The following is a 16,877-nucleotide window of genomic DNA, read 5'->3' as shown; positions in this document are numbered from 1 at the left end:
AGGAGAGCTTTAGAAAATGTGGATTGAGGCTGGTGTCAGGGCATCCAGAGCCACTACACACAGATGTCTTCAGGAAGGGGCTACAACTGCTACAGGTCTAATAACAAGCCACTCCTAAACCAGGGATTTAGAAAGTGTTTACCCGGGCTAAGGAGAAAAAGAGGTCCAAAGAGGTTCAAAGTCCTCTTTTCACATGAAAGTAAATTTTGCACTTCATTTGGAAATCAAGGCTTTAAAGTCGGGAGGGTTTCTGCCGTCTACAATGGTTTGGGATGCCATGTCATCTGCTGTTTTTGGTCCACTGTGTCTACCAGGAGATTTTAGACCACTTCATGCTTCCATCTGCTGCTTTACAAAGCTTTAGTTAGACGCCAATTTCCTTTTCCAGCAGTACCTAGCACCTCCACAGTGCCAAAACTACTACCAAATGGTTTGCTGACCCTGATATTACTGTGCTTAATTGGCCAGCCAACACTTCAGACCTGAACCATAGAGAATCTATGGATCATTATTAAGAAGAAGATGAGAAACAAGCCATGCCCCCTTACTATGATTGGTCTTCTGCTGATTAACCACAGTTACAATCATACATTGCTCATGGCATATAAGGGGGCAGCTGTGGATCAGTCAGCTGAGACTATTTTGATATGCTTTGGATTTTGCTCCTGTCCTTTCCATGCTCAGGAGTCTTGTTTCATCTGGTTCCTGTTTGTTAGTCTAAATTCCTGTTTAGCTTTAGCATTGTAAGCTTAGGGTCTAGTGTAGTTTAGTTAGATTAGCCATTAGCTTAGGTCTTTTGTTGGTATGTCTTGTCTTATTCCCACCTGTCTGCCTGTCGTGTCTTTTGTTATCATTAAACTCTTTATTAGAAACATCTCTGCGTGTGTGTCCGCCACTCTCGTATAGCCCCAACTCGTGACACTTGAAATATTTTACTTATATATAATGAATATAAATATGACATTTTAAATTAAATTATAAATACAAAAGGAATATTGTCGCTATAATTTAGATTTTTTTAAGATGCACCAATACCTCAGTATTTGCAGTGTTGCTGAAGTGAATTTAATTTACTGCTACATATTTAATTTACTGCTAGTCTATATAGATTAGTTCTTGTGTCAGTGTTTATTTCCAGTATTTTCCAGTTTCCATGTGACTGAAGTAATTAAGTGATCACAGCAGGCTTGAGCCAGTCAGGAACCTTTGGTAATAGCAAGAGTGACCTAGAGAGGAAAGTCTGGACTATATATCATGTCCGAGTGTGAGGGGTGTCAGCTAAGGTCGCAGCCTGCAGGAAATTAAAGACAGATCATCAGAACATTTTAAACCCTCCTTGAGCCTGTTTCTGATTTCTGGCTGATTGATGCATTTACAACCCCAAATCAGAAAAAGTTGGGACAGCATGGAAAATGCAATTAATAAAAAAAAATGTTACGTTTACTTTGACTTTATTTGATTGCAGACAGGATGAACCAGAGATATTTCATGTTTTGTCTGGTCAACTTCCTTTCATTTATTAATAAACATCCATTCCTGCATTTCAGGCCTGCAACACATTCCAAAAAAATTGGAACAGTAAAGCTAGTTACCACTTTGTAATGTTGCCATTCCTTTTTACCACACTTAAAAGACGTTTTCACACCGAGGACATCAAGCGATTTAGTGTTTCAGGTTTTATTTTGTCCAATTCTTCCTGCAAACACGTCTTAAGATGTGCAACAGTATGGGGTCATCGTTCTTGCATTTTTTGTTTCAAAGTTCTCCACACATTCTCTATTGGGGACAGGTCAGCACTGCAGACAGGCCAGTCCAGTACCCTCTTCTTCCACAGCCATGCCTTTGTAATGTGTGCAGCATGTGGTTTTGCTTTGTCTTGTTGAAAAATGCATGGACATCTTGAAGGCAGCATATGTTGCTCTAAGATCTTAATGTACTTTTCTGCATTAATGCTGCCATCACAGAAGTGTAAATGACCTTTGCCAAGAGCACTGACACAGCCCCATACCATGACAGACCCTGGCTTTTGGACTTGTTGCTGATGACAGTCTGGATGGTCCTTCTCGTCTTTGGTCCGGAGCACCTGGCGTCCATTTGTTTTCAAAAAAGACCTGGAATGCTGATTCATCTGACCACAGTACATGTTTCCACTTTGTGATGGTCCATCCTAGATGCCTCCAAGCCCAGAGAAGTCGACACCGCTTCTGGACATGGTTAACATGAGGCTACTTTTTTTGCACAGTAAAGTTTTAAGTGGCATTTGTGCATGTAACTCTGTATTGTAGTGCTTGACAAAGGTTTGCCAAAGTAATTCCTTGTCCATGTTGTTATATCAGCTATTGTTGAGTGGCTGTTCTTGATGCAGTGCCATCTGAGGGATCGAAGATCACGGGGGTTCAGCTTAAGCTTGCGCCCTTGGCCTTTACGCATCTTTGCTCATCAAAGACTCAGACTTTCCTGGATGCTGCTGTTGTACCAAACCATGATTACAATCACCTGTTGACATCATCTGTTTGGAATCGCATCATTATTTAGTTTTTTCACCTTATTATTAGCCTTAAACCTTATTAGTTGCCCCTGTCCCAACTTTTTTTGGAATGTGCTGCAGACCTGAAATGTAGGAATGGAGGTAAATTAATAAATGAAATGAAGTTGAGCAGACAAAACATGAAATACCTTAAGTTTAAACTGTCTGCAATCAAATAAAAGTCAATGTAAAAGTAAGGAACACTGCATTTTTATTTTTATTTGCATTTTCCATACTGTCCCAACTTTTTCTGATTAATTTTTCTGTTCCCATATCATATGAAAGATATTCTTAAATTATTTTATTTTATAATAGCCCTTGGGCATTTTTTACTAGAATTGTTTTGTGTTGCTTTAGAAGTTATTTGTATTGGAACCATCATAGAAGATCTGGGGGTTTGAATTCCAGGCTGTGCTCACAAATACAGAAGGCACATGGCAGTACATAAACTAGTCATTAGGGGACACATAATGCACTCATAGTGTCAGTCCCAGTTTTGTTTATGTCATTTATTGTGTCATTTTATTTCATTAACATTGTAATTGAAGTTCAAAAAGCAGTTTTTCAAGGTCTATAAACTATGATGGGTGTGGTTTGGAGAAACTCCAGTAGCCTGCACAGTACACTGTTCTCAATCCCTGTAAAGGCATTTACGGTAAATTCAATTTTGTATTGCGAGGAAGGCCTTAAGAGGGAGAGAGAGAGAGAGAGAGAGAGAGAGAGAGAGACTGATCACATTATTGCGTAACATAGAAATTGACACCCTTCCTACCTGTTGCCGTTTTTTCCACTGAAATTATTATTATTATTATTAATATTATTATTATTATTATTATTAATCCTTAATAAAAATTTATCCTAATAATAATTAGATGACAAAAATAATTATTTATATTGTTATAAATTATGTACAGTGAGCAAGTTTATGCTGTCATCGTTTTACATAAAACAAACTCCCGCCCCCGCAGCTTCATGTTTTCCCCTCTCTAAAGGGATTTATAATTTGCTAACGAGCTGAATCAATTATGCTAATGCTGTCCAGCAGGACAAGAGCTTAACACACTGTTCACTTATTAACACAAAGGGTTTATCATCCACTTATTTCTCAGGTGAGTGGTTGCTTACTGGCACTCTTGAATCTGAATCCATCTGGTTGTCCAAAAGCTAGATAATATAATAGTACTTTATAATTTTATGACAGTGGGAGACATTGTGAGTCATTTTCATTAATATTACTTTATTTCTTAATTCATGAGCATATTCAATATTCATGAGCAACATCCAATTTTCCACGTCTGTTAGGTATGTCAGGCTATAGTTTTTAGAATAAACTTGCAAAATTATTTAGCATGTGATTCCAAAACACTTAAATCCCTATCTGCTTGCAATTTACAGATTAGGATCTAGGTAAGCACATCAACACTATTTCATGTCATTTGGATTATCAGGCAGCCCCACACAGACCTAAAACCAACATTTGCGATGCCAAGCATCTGCAGTCGTGGTTATTATTGGACAGTTAGAACACAACTGCTAATGACTAGTTAAGGAGTAATTCATCTTTTCGTAAGCAACAGGTTAGGGAAGCTTTTACTATTTTCAGCATTAAGATGCCCCCATAGATACAGCAAGGTTTGTTTTACAAATAGTTCAGCTTTTCTGGTTTGGAATAACTTCACTGAAAAGTCTTTTAAATGAATAGGGACTCGAACCTACAATGAATAATAACTGATATCTGTCAAGTTAGTACAGATATACACTGACCAGGAATAATGTTATGAGCACTGACAGATGAAGTAAATAACACTGATTATCTCTTCATCACGGCACCTGTTAGTGTTGACTTAGCTTCCAAATTCCCCAGATCTCAATCCAATCGAGCATCTGTGGGATGTGCTGGAAAAACAAGTCAGATCCATGGAGGCTCCACCTCGCAACTTAGAGGAGTTAAAGGATCCGCTGCTAACATCTTGGTGCCAGATACCACAGCACACCTTCAGGGGTCTAGTGGAGTCCATGCCTCGACGGGTCAGGGCTGTTTTGGCAGCAAAAGGGGGACCAACACAATATTAGGAAGGTGGTCATAATGTTATGCTTTATGTTATGATTTTGTAGTGTGTTTTTGAAAATATGTACCCATGTAGAGAGGTTAAAATGGGTCAGGAGGGTTTGTCTATTGGCTTGCAATCAGTCAAAAGTGTTTATTCAGTATGGTTAAAGTCAGAGCTCTGTGCGGGCACTTGAGTAACAATTGAATAGAAGACAAAACTTGGCAAGTGAACAATTCATTATAATAATTGAGATGTGATGATACAAAAGCATAAATAAGCTTTTTTGTTGCCCTAAAGAACAATACATATCAATGTTGGCAATGTTTGTTAAATGGAAATAGCATGACTAATAATTCATAAATAATAGTAATGACCAATAATTTCTAGACGCTCAGGTGAACTTGTGAGTTAGTATTTCAGCTCTGCTACCGGCAGGCTGGGCGCCTACACGAACAATGATTAATTAAATTTAGCAATAGACAATTTTACAATAGTCATTGTCTCAAAGCAACAGGTAGGGTGCCGGATGGGACACAGGGGGTAGTGCGATCAAGGTGTGACTCTCTGTGTGCAAAGCTGTCAAGGTGTGACTCTCTGTGTGCAAAGCTGTTCCACATATGAACTCACCTCATGCAGGTAAAAAGATGCAGTCGGCTACTGCACACGTGTCGGCGTATGTTAGTCATGGCTCTCCTCAGTCAGACATGAAGGTCACCATCAGTAGAGGGGAAGAGTAATGCAGTTGGGTAATTGGGTATGACTAGATTAGGAGGAAACTTGGGGTAAAAATGAAAAAAAAAAAATTAGGATGAGGCTTAACAGTAGAAACAAGTGGACCCAGAGCAACCTAAAGATTTGTATAAAAACAGTATGGTCATGGGTGAGGCATAAACACTGGACATGTGCGATAACAATGACAAAAGCAATGCTTGGGTTAACTTTTGCCTAGTCCACACTGCTCAGAAGAGGCACACCTGCATTGGAAACGTGTCAAACAAGCCAGCAACAGAAACTAATATAATTATGTAATTTCTTTTTTACAATAGTGTAAACATTTGTCTGGAAGCACCTACACATTTCTTCATTTTATTCATTCTTTCATTCATTCATTATACAAAACACATACCAAATTTAATCTGAGTGTAAATAGGTACTTGGCAATGACATCTTGTCTGAATTAAACCAGGTGTTCGAGGTTGAGTGGGAACAGATGAGCAGAACTGATCGGCTCTGACTGAGGTCAAGGGACGTGTCACATATGAGACAGTAAAGCAAAGCCTCACTGGACATGGGTCACACTCAAAAAGTCATGGAACAAATGATGGGCAGAGGAGACAGGAAACAGCAAGAAACCTGGCCTTGCATGTCCTTGTTTTCCACCCTGTCTGTTGTATGTAATGTAGGGAAGAGCTGCAGTGCTTGAAAATTACAATGACTGAATTTTAAAGATGTTTAATAATGTTTACATTTGGGCTTGACTTCATCCTGGTCATCATCTTACCATTAAATTTTTTTGCACAATGTATAGGGACGTTATTATTTTGGTATGTGTGAACATGCTTAAAAAAGTGTGTTTGCCCCATAGAGTGCACATAATTGCCTTATTTGTTGGGTGATATACAACGACGCAAAGCAACCATTGGACCAACCATTACTGTGCATATCATTATGGAACCCCCACTATTTTTAATAGATATCAGCAAACATTGTGGGCTCTGTGGTATCTGGTACCTGAAGATTACCAGCAGGTCCTTTTACTTCTTTATGTTGCAAGTTCCTATAGTTCCTGTAGTTCATGCCCATCATTTGCTCGTCTGTCAATGTGATTTTGGAGAAAGCAGGTCAGACCTTCTTCCATTGCTCAGATGTTGTCTTGATGCCTGCATGCTCATTGTAGGTGCTTTCAACAGTGGACCGGAGTTAGCATGGACACTTTTACTAGCACTATACACTGTTTGATTGCAGTGTCCCTCTGACCAAAACTACTGAAAAAACTACTGCTATGTCCTGTACTAAAGTAATGCAAATGTTAAGAAACAGGAATCAAAACAATGGTTTACTACACTGTGCTCATGTTCGCAATAATAAAGCACACCTATTAGAGGGAAGATATATTAGTCAATTTTACTCATTAAATTACTATTGCTTGGCCCTCACATTTGTACATTTACACCTGGACCACCAATCACCAACATTCTGTCCAGCAACAGCAGAGGCAGCAAAATATTCATAGGAAGACAAAAATACTTTTTTTTTTAATATAATCCTTAACAACACAAATTAAAAAGGCACGCAAGAAGGATTTCTTTGCTGAGATTTGTATTTGTTAAACTGTTTACTGTCAAATTATGAGTAGATAAAAGTAAAACTGCTTAGTTTTAAAATATTATTTTAAGAATATCTTTAATATTTTTATTATTAATATTATTATTTATATTATTAATAATATTGGCTTGAAAGTAAACTGCGCTAGCCCACTACTGCTGGGATCCAGGGTTTAAGTTCCCAATGGTGCTATCTATATACAGACACGATTGCCTCTGTCCGGGAAGGAAGGCTGGTGGGGGAGGGGGGTTTAATGGCCAAGGCTTTGCAGTACGATTGGCATCCTCTCGGGAATGTGTTACTGCATTGCTACCTTTTTTTCCTCACCACAACTTGGGTTGGGTGGGTGGATGGATGGATCTACATATGTATATATTTTGGTGATCTGGATGGATGGATGGATTTACATATGTTTATATTTTAGAGATCGGATATATGGATGGATCCACTCATGGATGGATGGATGGATGAATGGATGGATCTACATATGTGTATATTTAGGAGATCGGATGGATGAATGGATGGATCTACATACAGTGGGGAAAATAAGTATTTGATCTCCTGTAAGTTTACCCCCTTACAAAGACTTGAACAGTCTATAATTTTTATGGAAGGTTTATTTTAACAGAGAGAGACAGAATATCAACAAAAAATCCAGAAAAAAAAAACATTAAATAAAAGTTATAAATTAATTTGTATTTAATTAAGGGAAATAAGTATTTGATCCCCTATCAACCAGCAAGAATTCTGACCCCCACAGACCGGTTATGTGCCCATGAGGCACACAAATTAGTCCTGTCCCTGTATAAAAGACTCCTGTTACAGAATCAGTTTCTTCCGTTCAAATCTCTCGACCACCATGGGCAAGACCAAAGAGCTATCAAAGGACGTCAGGGACAAGATTGTAGACCTGCACAAGGCTGGAATGGGCTACAAGACCATCAGCAAGAAGCTTGGTGAGAAAGAGACCACTGTTGGTGCGATCATTCGAAAATGGAAGAAATACAAGATCACAGTCAATCACCCTCAATCTGGAGCTCCATGCAAGATCTCACCTGGTGGTGTAAGAATGATTCTGAGAAAGGTGAGATCTGTCCAGAATTACATGGGAGGAGCTTGTCAATGATCTCAAGGGAGCTGGGAGCACAGTCACCAAGAAAACCATTAACCAGTAACACACTTCGCCGTAATGGATTGTGATCCTGCAGTGCCCACAAAGTCCCTCTGCTCAAGAAGGCTCATGTACAGGCCCGTCTGAAGTTTGCTAATGAACACTTGAATGATTCAGAGAAAGCTTGGGAGAATGTGATATGGTCAGATGAGACCAAAATTGAGCTCTTTGGCATCAACTCCACTCGCCATGTTTGGAGGCAGAGAAATTCCCAGTGAGGATGGTGTTCTTGGGGTCATATCCAGCATTTTCCAGCTCCCAGCTCCCTTGAGATCATTGACAAGCTCCTCCCGTGTAATTCTGGGCTGACCTCACCTTTCTCAGAATCATTCTTACCCCACCAGGTGAGATCTTGCATGGAGCTCCAGAGTGAGGGTGATTGACTGTGATCTTGTATTTCTTCCATTTTCGAATGATCGCACCAACAGTGGTCTCTTTCTCACCAAGCTTCTCGCTGATGGTCTTGTAGCCCATTCCAGCCTTGTGCAGGTCTACAATCTTGTCCCTGACGTCCTTTGATAGCTCTTTGGTCTTGCCCATGGTGGTCGAGAGATTTGAACGGAAGAAACTGATTCTGTGACAGGAGTCTTTTATACAGGGACAGGACTAATTTGTGTGCCTCATGGGCACATTACCGGTCTGTGGGGGTCAGAATTCTTGCTGGTTGGTAGGGGATCAAATACTTATTTCCCTTAATTAAATACAAATTAATTTATAACTTTTATTTAATGTTTTTTTTCTGGATTTTTTGTTGATATTCTGTCTCTCTCTGTTAAAATAAACCTTCCATAAAAATTATAGACTGTTCAAGTCTTTGTAAGGGGATAAACTTACAAAATCAGCAGGGGATCAAATACTTATTTTTCCCACTGTATGTATATATTTAGGAGATCAGATAGATGAATGGATGGATGGATCCACTCATGGATGGATGGATGGATCCACTCATGGATGGATGAATGGATGGATCTACATATGTATATATTTAGGAGATTGGATGGATGAATGGATGGATCTACATATGTATATATTTAGGAGATCGGATGGATGAATGGATGGATGGATCCACTCATGGATGAATAGATGGATGGATCCACTCATGGATGGATGAATGGATGGATCTACATATGTTTATATTTAGGAGATCGGATGGATGAATGGATGGATCTACATATGTATATATTTAGGAGATCGGATGGATGAATGGATGGATGGATCCACTCATGGATGAATAGATGGATGGATCCACTCATGGATGGATGAATGGATGGATCTGCATATGTATATATTTAGGAGATCGGATGGATGAATGGATTGATGGATCCACTCATGGATGGATGGATGAATGGATTGATGGATCCACTCATGGATCAATGGATGGATCTACATATGTATATATTTAGGAGATTGGGATGGATGGATGAATTGATGGATCTACATATGTATATATTTAGGAGATTGGATGGATGAATGGATGGATCTACATATGTATATATTTAGGAGATCGGATGGATGAATGGATGGATGGATCCACTCATGGATGAATGGATGAATGGATGGATGGATCCACTCATGGATGGATGGATCTACATATGTATATATTTAGGAGATCGGATGGATGGATCTACATATGTATATATTTAGGAGATCGGATGGATGAATGGATTGATGGATCCACTCATGGATGAATGGATGGATGGATCCACTCATGGATGAATGGATGGATCTACATATGTATATATTTAGGAGATTTGGATGGATGAGTTGCTGGATCTACATATGTATAAATTTAGGAGATTGGGATGGATGGATGGATGGATGGATGGATGAATGGATGGATCTACATACAGTATGTATATATTTAGGAGATTGGATGGATGAATGGATGGATCTACATTTGTATATATTTAGGAGATTGGGATGGATGGATGGATGAACGGATGGATGGATGGATGGATGAACGGATGGATCTACATACAGTATGTATATATTTAGGAGATCAGATGGATAAATTGATGGATCTACATATGTATATATTCAGGAGATCGGATGGATGGATGGATGGATCTACATATGTATATATTTAGGAGATTGGGATGGATGGATGAATGGATGGATCTACATAAAGTATGTATATATTTAGGAGATCGGATGGATGAATGGATGGATCTACATATGTATATAGATAGGAGATTGTATGGATGAATTGATGGATCTACATATGTATATATTAAGGAGATTGGGATGGATGGATGGATCTACATATGTATATAGATAGGAGATCGGATGGATGAATGGATGGATCTACATATGTATATAGATAGGAGATCGTATGGATGAATTGATGGATCTACATATGTATATAGATAGGAGATCGTATGGATGAATTGATGGATCTACATATGTATATATTAAGGAGATTGGGATGGATGGATGGATGGATGAATGGATGGATCTACATACAGTATGTACTGTATATATTTAGGAGATCGGATGGATGGATGGATGGATGGATCTACATATGTATTTATTTAGGAGATTGGACGGACAGAAAGATAGAAACTTTATTTCTGATGAAAATGTGAAAAAGTCATACTCTTTTATACATATAAATTTTTCTTAACATTTACCATATGTGTTTGTACTTCTTTGGATCTTTGTTTCAGGTGCTTGAGATAAATTAATGATGTTTTTAGATACTAGAACAGCAGAGAGCAGGTGGAAAACAGCAAGCATATGAGAGAGGATGATCCATCTGCAGAGCTTAACAGCTCTGTCAGCCTCCAGTAATAAAACTGAATAAAGTGTAGTATAATGCAGGTGATGGTGACAACAGGATCAATGCACCTGCAAACTTGCATACATTGAAATTCCAGTTACGTTATTACAGATTTTCTCTAGAACAAGCTAATAGTGATGCCTGCAAATGGTAAACTAAGCAATACTGACTGGTTACCATGTTCTCAATGTAACTTTCGGTACTGATTAAATACATAAATTCACATTTCAAAACTAAGCAACCCACAAATGCTCAGAAACAGAAAGAAATACACGTATGTAAGGAAGATACTTGTAATCATTTTATTTTAGTCAGAGTCATGGTCAGTTGGGTTTCTTTGGGAAACACTGGACAAAAATACCCTGGACAAGCCGCTAATCCATTGCAGACGGAATTGCCTGATAAACCATCATGCTACTGTTATATATACATGGGCTTAGAAGTATTTTAGGAAAGGTCTAGAAGTCTATTATGCAAGGAGAAATCGATACATCAATACTGTGCAGTAAAACTGCTAAATTCTCTGGGCTTCAAGCTTATCTCAGATAGAAGTCAGTAGAAATGTGTTAATGTGTTAAAGTAGATTGTACAAACATACAGAAGTTTAATTAATTCCCAGAGAAAGCAATTGAGAAGTTAAAACACTACCAAGGTAATGGGTGCATAGAGTGATAGAGTGTGAACACTTACCCAGGTTACCAATAAATCAGGTTAAGGTGCACACTTGACTGTATTGGAGAGTGTAGGAACTTGTCACCTAAAGCTTTAATTTGTTTAGTTCTGCTTAGCCAACAAAACTATTAATTGCTAAAATCGATCTGCAATCACAGAGTAATTAGTAAGCTAAATCTAATGCAATGTAGGTAAGATGTAAAGATGTACAATACTTTTTACAGACAGAAGTAAGTATTTAATGGGACCTCCCCTGACACTAAGCACATCCTGAACTCTTTTTCTGAAGTCATCATCTGGTATACTATACCAGGCTTCTTTCAGCATGTCCCAGAGTTCTTTAGATTTGGGTTGTCTTTTATTTCTTTGTTCGTCTAAGTGATCATATATAACCTCTTTAATGTTCAGGACGGGACTTGTGGTGGCCAGTCCATGACTATCAGTTTAGCTGTCAAGTCAAATTTATTTATATAGCGCTTTTTACAATGGACATTGTCTCAAAGCAACTTTACAGGATCCAGAACCAACAGACCAAAAACCCCTATTGAGCAAGCCGAGGGCAACAGTGCCAAGGAAAAACTTCTTTAAAATTACAGGAAGGAAGACCAGAGAGGAACCAGACTGAGCAGAGACCCCCATCCTCCTTGAGTGGCTTGGAGGATACTTTAACTAAAAAGGATTTATACAAATCATACAAACACAAAATGAAATTAAACTAAAAGTCATAACTAGCACAAAAATGATTGGAGTTCTTCATTGTTCAGTCCAGTCTATGATAAAGTCCATTGTAAGTTTTGGACATTTTTGGTGCAAACATGCCAGGTTCCCATTTCATCTAGTAGGAGCAGCATTGTTGGCACTGCAGTCTTTAACCTCGAGAGAGTAAACAGGTTTCTGTCAGAACCACCTCGGGGTAAAACAACAGAAGATGTAGTTAAAATGTGAAATCGTTAAGAGTAAAATGTCAGTTTTACAGAGAGTAGCTTTAGACTCCAGCACCCCTAATTATTACAGCATAACTAAAAGGGAGCGCAAGCAGGTAACAAGGTCATGAACCCCCAAGCTATGCGCCTTTGTCTATATTTGGGGTGGGCAGCTCCGGTCCTAGAGGTGAGAAGCCAGATGCAGCGCCAGTAAATCTGACAAACATGAGAGCACCAGACTGCAGAGAACCAAGACATCCAGGACCGGAGCCACACACCCCTAGTTTGAAAAGACTAATCAAAAACCTGAGTAAATAAATATTAGCAGTGTGCTTGGATTCATTATAATGCTGAAAAATAAAACTATTCCCAATCAGTTGCTTTTCAAAAGGAATGGCGTAATCAATTAAAACTTTTGAGCATTCATGATCCCAACAATTTGTACATTAGTGCCAACAGCACTGGTAGAAATGCATATTTCACTGAAGGCCATAAGCACTCATCCTAAAAATTTGAACAGCCTTCTTCTCGGGAGCGCGTGTAGGATGTCGTGAAATGCTGTCTATGTAGAGAGCTCATTAGGTTTTCGAACACACCCATTTTTGACGATTGGACCCAAAAATTTCAAACTTGGATTTGTCACTTCATCTTCATCCAATCTTTCTGAGCTTTAGTATATCTTAGCCTTTTCACCCAGTTTCCCTTCCATATAAGTTGTTTCTGTCCATCACCAGTGCTTATAGCTGCAGACAGCGTGAGTGGAAGAATCCTATCTAGAATAATCATCATGTATTTACAATGGGGTGTCCAACAAGCTTATGGTCAACTGACAGTATATTGCTGGCCTTTGTTTTTAATATGTATAGATGTTTTTTTTTCTTTCTTTTAACAAGTTGACCAACAAAATCTGATCATACTTATTATTATCTTTTCCCCTGTCTCCAGAAAGTGATGAGTTCGGACCAGTCTTCATTCAGGAGCCTGATGACCTGATTTTTTCACTAGACTTAGAAGATAAGAAAGTCAAAATGAGCTGTGAAGCAAAAGGAAATCCTGCTCCCACATACAGGTACAGATATGATCATTTCATTAACATGGAACATTGAATGAGTAATGAATGAATCAAATATAATTACATTAGCTCATTAGCAATGGCTACTGTACTGTCTGAGAAATAAAGAAAGCACAGAATGTTTTTTCCATCATATTAAAGGTTTCAATTGCTGGTGTGTTAAGTGTCAAAGAAGGCATGTATTAGCATAAGAACAGTAATTACATTGAGAAACTGGACATCATTAAATTGGCAGATTAAATAAATAAATAAACAAATAAGCACAGGGTTTGCATTGTCATGACAACAGAACAAGTAAACTGCACAGTGGCAACTTTTGGGCAAGTAAACATTTGGGCAGCACAGTGGCTCAGTGGGTAGCACTGTTGCCTCACAGCAAGAAGGTCCTGGGTTCGCTTTCCAGGTAGAGTGGTCCAGGTCCTTTCTGTGTGGAGTTTGCATGTTCTCCCCGTGTCTGTGTGGGTTTCCTCCGGGAGCTCTGGTTTCCTCCCACAGTCAAAAGACATGCAAGTGAGGTGAATTGGAGATACAAAATTGTCTATGACTGTGTTTGATACTAAACTTGTGAACTGAGAAATCTTGTGTAACAAGTGATTACCTGTCCTGTCATGAATGTAACCACAGTGTGTACAACATGACGTTAAAATCGTAATACAAAATAATAATAATAATAATTCTGTTTTTATTTTACATGCAACAGATTGGCTCATTGTGTATTTTTGCCCTGTGCCTATTATGTTCAGGTGGCACTGGACCCAACCTGAACCTATCTAGGATTATGTGGAACAGTATAACATTTACAGAATACAAAAATATTTATTTAGATGGCTTAAAAAATACTAGAAATGAATTTCTCTTGTTTTTATTTTATTTTTAAAGCACTTTAGGGCTTGTACCTTCTTAAATTTTCATTAAAAACTATGATTTACAATGTGTAACTACAAGATGGTTGGGTAGCAGTATCTTTCGCTAAATTCACTGTGGGTTTAAATTTCCCAGCTCTGCCTTATATGTTCAGCACCCATCATTCTGTAATTTGTACCATGTTTTGACTGTACAAAAAGGGAGTGTTTTAACTTAGCAAATGCTTGCTTTATTGTATTCTCCATTGATGAATCACAGACCTTAAATAGCATGAAAAAAGGGCTGCTGAGGCTAATTGATTCTGTCTACAGTATTTGACTGAACTGCCAGACAGTGATGCAATTTAATCATGTCTCATAATTTAGATCAATATCCCTGTCTAGCCTCCTAATGCATAATGCACCATTTCCTATCAGGCTGTTCAGTTTTGAGCAGGACCCAGGCATTTAGCATCAATGACGTAAAATAAATAAATAAAATAAATAAATAATAATAATAATAAAAATGAAAATAATAATAATAATTAAAATAATAATATTAATAAATGATAAGTGATGATAATAATAATACATCAAACATATGCATTAAAACATAATTTATAATTTTTAGAACATAAGATATCTCTTTTAGTAGATATTTTACTTTTGCTCTATTTTCTTCCCCTATTTACAGTTGGTTAATCAATGGAACAAATCTTGACACAAAAGCAGATTCACGCTACAGCTTGATTGATGGAAACTTGATAATATGCAATGCCAGTGAGGCTCTTGATTTTGGGAAGTACCACTGCAGAATCGAGAACAGTATCGGAGCTATCCTCAGTCGGGAAGCCTTACTGCAATTTGCCTGTAAGTAACTTTGCAACTCATTATGTTCATTTATTAAGTATTTTGTCTAGAGCAAGTAAATCTGGATTTACTGGATTACTGATTTGTCTGAACACAATATAATACATTTCCAGTGTGTGATGGTCCATCTCAGATGCCTCCAATCCCAAAAAACTCGACACAGTTTCTGGAAATGGTTACCATAAGGCTTTGTTTTTGTACAATAAAGTTATAATTGGCATTTGTGGAGGCCAGTCAATGACTTCCCGTGTTTTATCAGCTTGAAATATAATTTCATGTACTTGGATTCATTATAATGCTGAAAAATAAAACCATTCCCAATCAGGTGCTTTCCAGAAGGAATGGCGTCATCAATTAACACTTTTCTGCAATTTTCAGCATTCTATATCACCTTGCCCTTCATACACTAAAATTCTCCAGATTCCTTTCATTTTTTAACCATATTATGCACTGTACAGGAAGAAATATGCAATTCCTTTCAATCTTTCTCTAAAGAACACTGCTTTTAAACATTAAAATATTTTTTTTTATTCATTTGTTAACAAACTGGAGATCCTTTGCCTATCTTTGCTTCACAAAGACTCTTTCAGGGATACTGCTTTTGTCATGATTAAATTTACCTGTTTAAAATCACATCACTCATTAAGTTATTCATTAATTCTATCATTACTAGCCCTAAATTGACCCTGTTCCTGTTTTTTTTTTTATGTGTAGCAGGAAATGGTTGTATACTTACTAACTAAATGAAGTTGACGAAACAAAACATAAAGTTCATTGTCTGAAATGTAATAAAAGTAACTGATTTGTTTCCTTAAATTAATTCTGCATTCATTAATCCTTCAAAACCAGGTGGATGGATGGATGGATATAGCAGACAGATAAATAGAACAGACAGATAAAAACAGACAGATAGAACAAGCAGATATAAACAGACCTATTTATAAATCTATGCATACTTTGCTCAAGGCATGTGCTTTTTGATGTGCTTAAATTAAACCACACTAGGTCAGCTCCATAGGAAGGTGAACTAAGGTGGCTTGCAGCCCCAGTTCGACTTCTTGGATGCTTTTTTAAAAACATGCCTGGAATTTGTCCCTATTAGCTGATACAGTGCCCTCAGAGCTCTGGCTTACTGCTGAGCTTCTCTCTGAAATCCTTTGGCTTTGCTTCTAAATATCAGCATAAGCCTGGGAGGTGTATAGCACAGCACCAGAGGTTTTCTTCACTGTTTCCCCAGGAGCAACAGCTCTAAAATCCTTATTGGCACATCTGAAGTGAGGGTGTGTGTGCCACTACTTTTACTGCTTGTAGAGCACTTTTTCAAAGAACATGGTGCTTTTTGTGTAAAAAATAGTTTACTGACAACCAGGTTCAGTTGTAGAAATCCAAAAAATCTGGGACAGAATGAAAAATGCAAACAGACAGCAAACGTTTTTAACCTGTATTCTATTGTAAATATTGATATACACTGCTAAAAATTAAGTGAACACTTAATCATCACAGTATAACACAAGTTAGTTAAACTTCAGGGATATCAATCTGCCCAGTTAGAAACCATAAGCGATTGGTGCAGATGAAAGTGACAACAGGTGTACCGGAGAGGCAACAGCAAGACAACCCCCAAAAAGGGAATGGTTTTGCAGGT

The 16,877-nt window shown here is 37.9% G+C and overlaps 1 protein-coding gene across 1 annotated transcript in view; it reads left to right on the top strand.

The window, feature by feature from the left end:
- cntn5 (contactin 5) overlaps positions 1-16,877 on the top strand; it is a 221,663-nt gene that overhangs the window by 53,239 nt on the left and 151,547 nt on the right. The window contains exons 3-4 of the mRNA XM_063005082.1: positions 13,394-13,517; positions 15,057-15,232. Coding sequence (XP_062861152.1) covers positions 13,394-13,517; positions 15,057-15,232 — 300 coding nt within the window. The remainder of the gene's footprint in view (positions 1-13,393; positions 13,518-15,056; positions 15,233-16,877) is intronic.

Source organism: Trichomycterus rosablanca, chromosome 11 (genome assembly GCF_030014385.1).
Source record: "Trichomycterus rosablanca isolate fTriRos1 chromosome 11, fTriRos1.hap1, whole genome shotgun sequence".
NCBI lineage: Eukaryota > Metazoa > Chordata > Actinopteri > Siluriformes > Trichomycteridae > Trichomycterus > Trichomycterus rosablanca.
The sequence above is the reverse complement of the archived record's forward strand: the minus strand, read 5'-3'. Positions and strand labels throughout refer to the sequence as shown.